This window comes from Geospiza fortis, unplaced genomic scaffold (assembly GCF_000277835.1).
Source record: "Geospiza fortis unplaced genomic scaffold, GeoFor_1.0 scaffold112, whole genome shotgun sequence".
NCBI classification, from domain to species: domain Eukaryota; kingdom Metazoa; phylum Chordata; class Aves; order Passeriformes; family Thraupidae; genus Geospiza; species Geospiza fortis.
Window position 1 is genome coordinate 20,174,881 of NW_005054298.1, and position 1,289 is coordinate 20,176,169.

The 1,289-nt window shown below is 47.2% G+C and overlaps 1 protein-coding gene across 1 annotated transcript in view; it reads left to right on the forward strand.

Moving 5' to 3' along the window:
• Positions 1–1,205, forward strand: part of HOXD9 (homeobox D9) — a 2,605-nt gene extending 1,400 nt beyond the window's left edge. The window contains 2 exon segments of the mRNA XM_031058680.1: positions 39–295; positions 961–1,205. Of these exon segments, the coding sequence (XP_030914540.1) occupies positions 39–280 (242 nt within the window). The 3' untranslated portion in view covers positions 281–295; positions 961–1,205.
• Positions 1,206–1,289: the final 84 nt, after the last annotated feature.

Sequence of the window (1,289 nt, forward strand, 5' to 3'; positions counted from 1 at the left end):
CCCCCCCCCCCGTTCCCTATATACCTCCCTTCTTCCAGATAACCCTGCAGCAAACTGGATCCACGCTCGTTCAACGAGGAAAAAGCGTTGTCCCTACACAAAGTATCAAACTCTGGAACTGGAAAAGGAATTTCTGTTTAACATGTACCTCACCCGAGACCGCCGTTACGAAGTAGCTAGGATTTTAAACCTCACAGAGAGACAGGTCAAAATCTGGTTTCAGAACAGAAGAATGAAAATGAAAAAGATGAACAAGGAGAAAGGCAATAAAGGAGACTAACACTGGGGTGGAAACGTAGTTGGAGACTATTGATTTAGTTTTGAGTTTGGATTTTTAACGGGGGAGTGTGGGGTTTTGGTTGTTGAGGGTTTGGTTTTTTTTTTTTGGTTTTGGGTTGTGGCTGCTTGTTTTTTTTTGGTTGTGTGGGGGGTTTGGGGGGGTTGGTTGTGTTTGTCTTTTTTTTTTTGTTTGTTTGTTTGTTTGGTTTTATTCTTTCTCTGCACCCTTACTCCCCCCCCATACGTTCCTCCTCCTCCTGCGCCACTCCACCCCAGGGATTTTAAATCAATCGCGCTTTTTTTTCCCCTTTTCTTTTTTTTTTTTTTTCCCCTTGGTAGAAGTGAAACGTGGTCTGTGTCAGGTATTTCCGGAAATTTTGTCTTGCTCGACAACGTGTTTTTCAGTCTCTTGATACTCCCCTCCTCCTTCCCAGACCATTTAGATGACAATATTGTGAGTGCACGTTAGCTTTGGGAACTCTATCTGGTGTTAAATGTTGGACATGCTTCTTAAAAGTGATGTAGACTAGATAGTTATTTTGCCAAAATAAAGGTAAGGAAATTAATTATAATTGCGGTAATAAAATACATACTAAATTACAGCCGCTTAAATCAATGGGGGTTGCTGTGCTGTCCACGACCTACTAAGAGGAAATCTTTCCCCAAACTTTTGCTTTCTAGGTCCGAATCCTTCGCAATAGATGCCACAGAGAGGCCACGAGCTGCTTCCCCCCCTTTAGTGCACTGTTAGGAGCTGTCTCACCCTCGGAGCCGCTCGCCATAGGCCTAGCCCTGCCGGTGCCCCGGCACTGCCGTCCCTGCCCGCGGTGCTGTTGTGTTCATTAACCGCTCCGTGTCTCCAGCCACGGACCTGTTGTAATTGTTGTCACTTATTACACAATAAAGTCTGCCGTGACCGAACGACAGCGCTGCGGTGAGAGCAGAAATCTGTGCGCCCCTCGCGATGCGCCCCGCGCCGCCCGCCCTGCGCGCAGCCCCGCGCAGCTCCC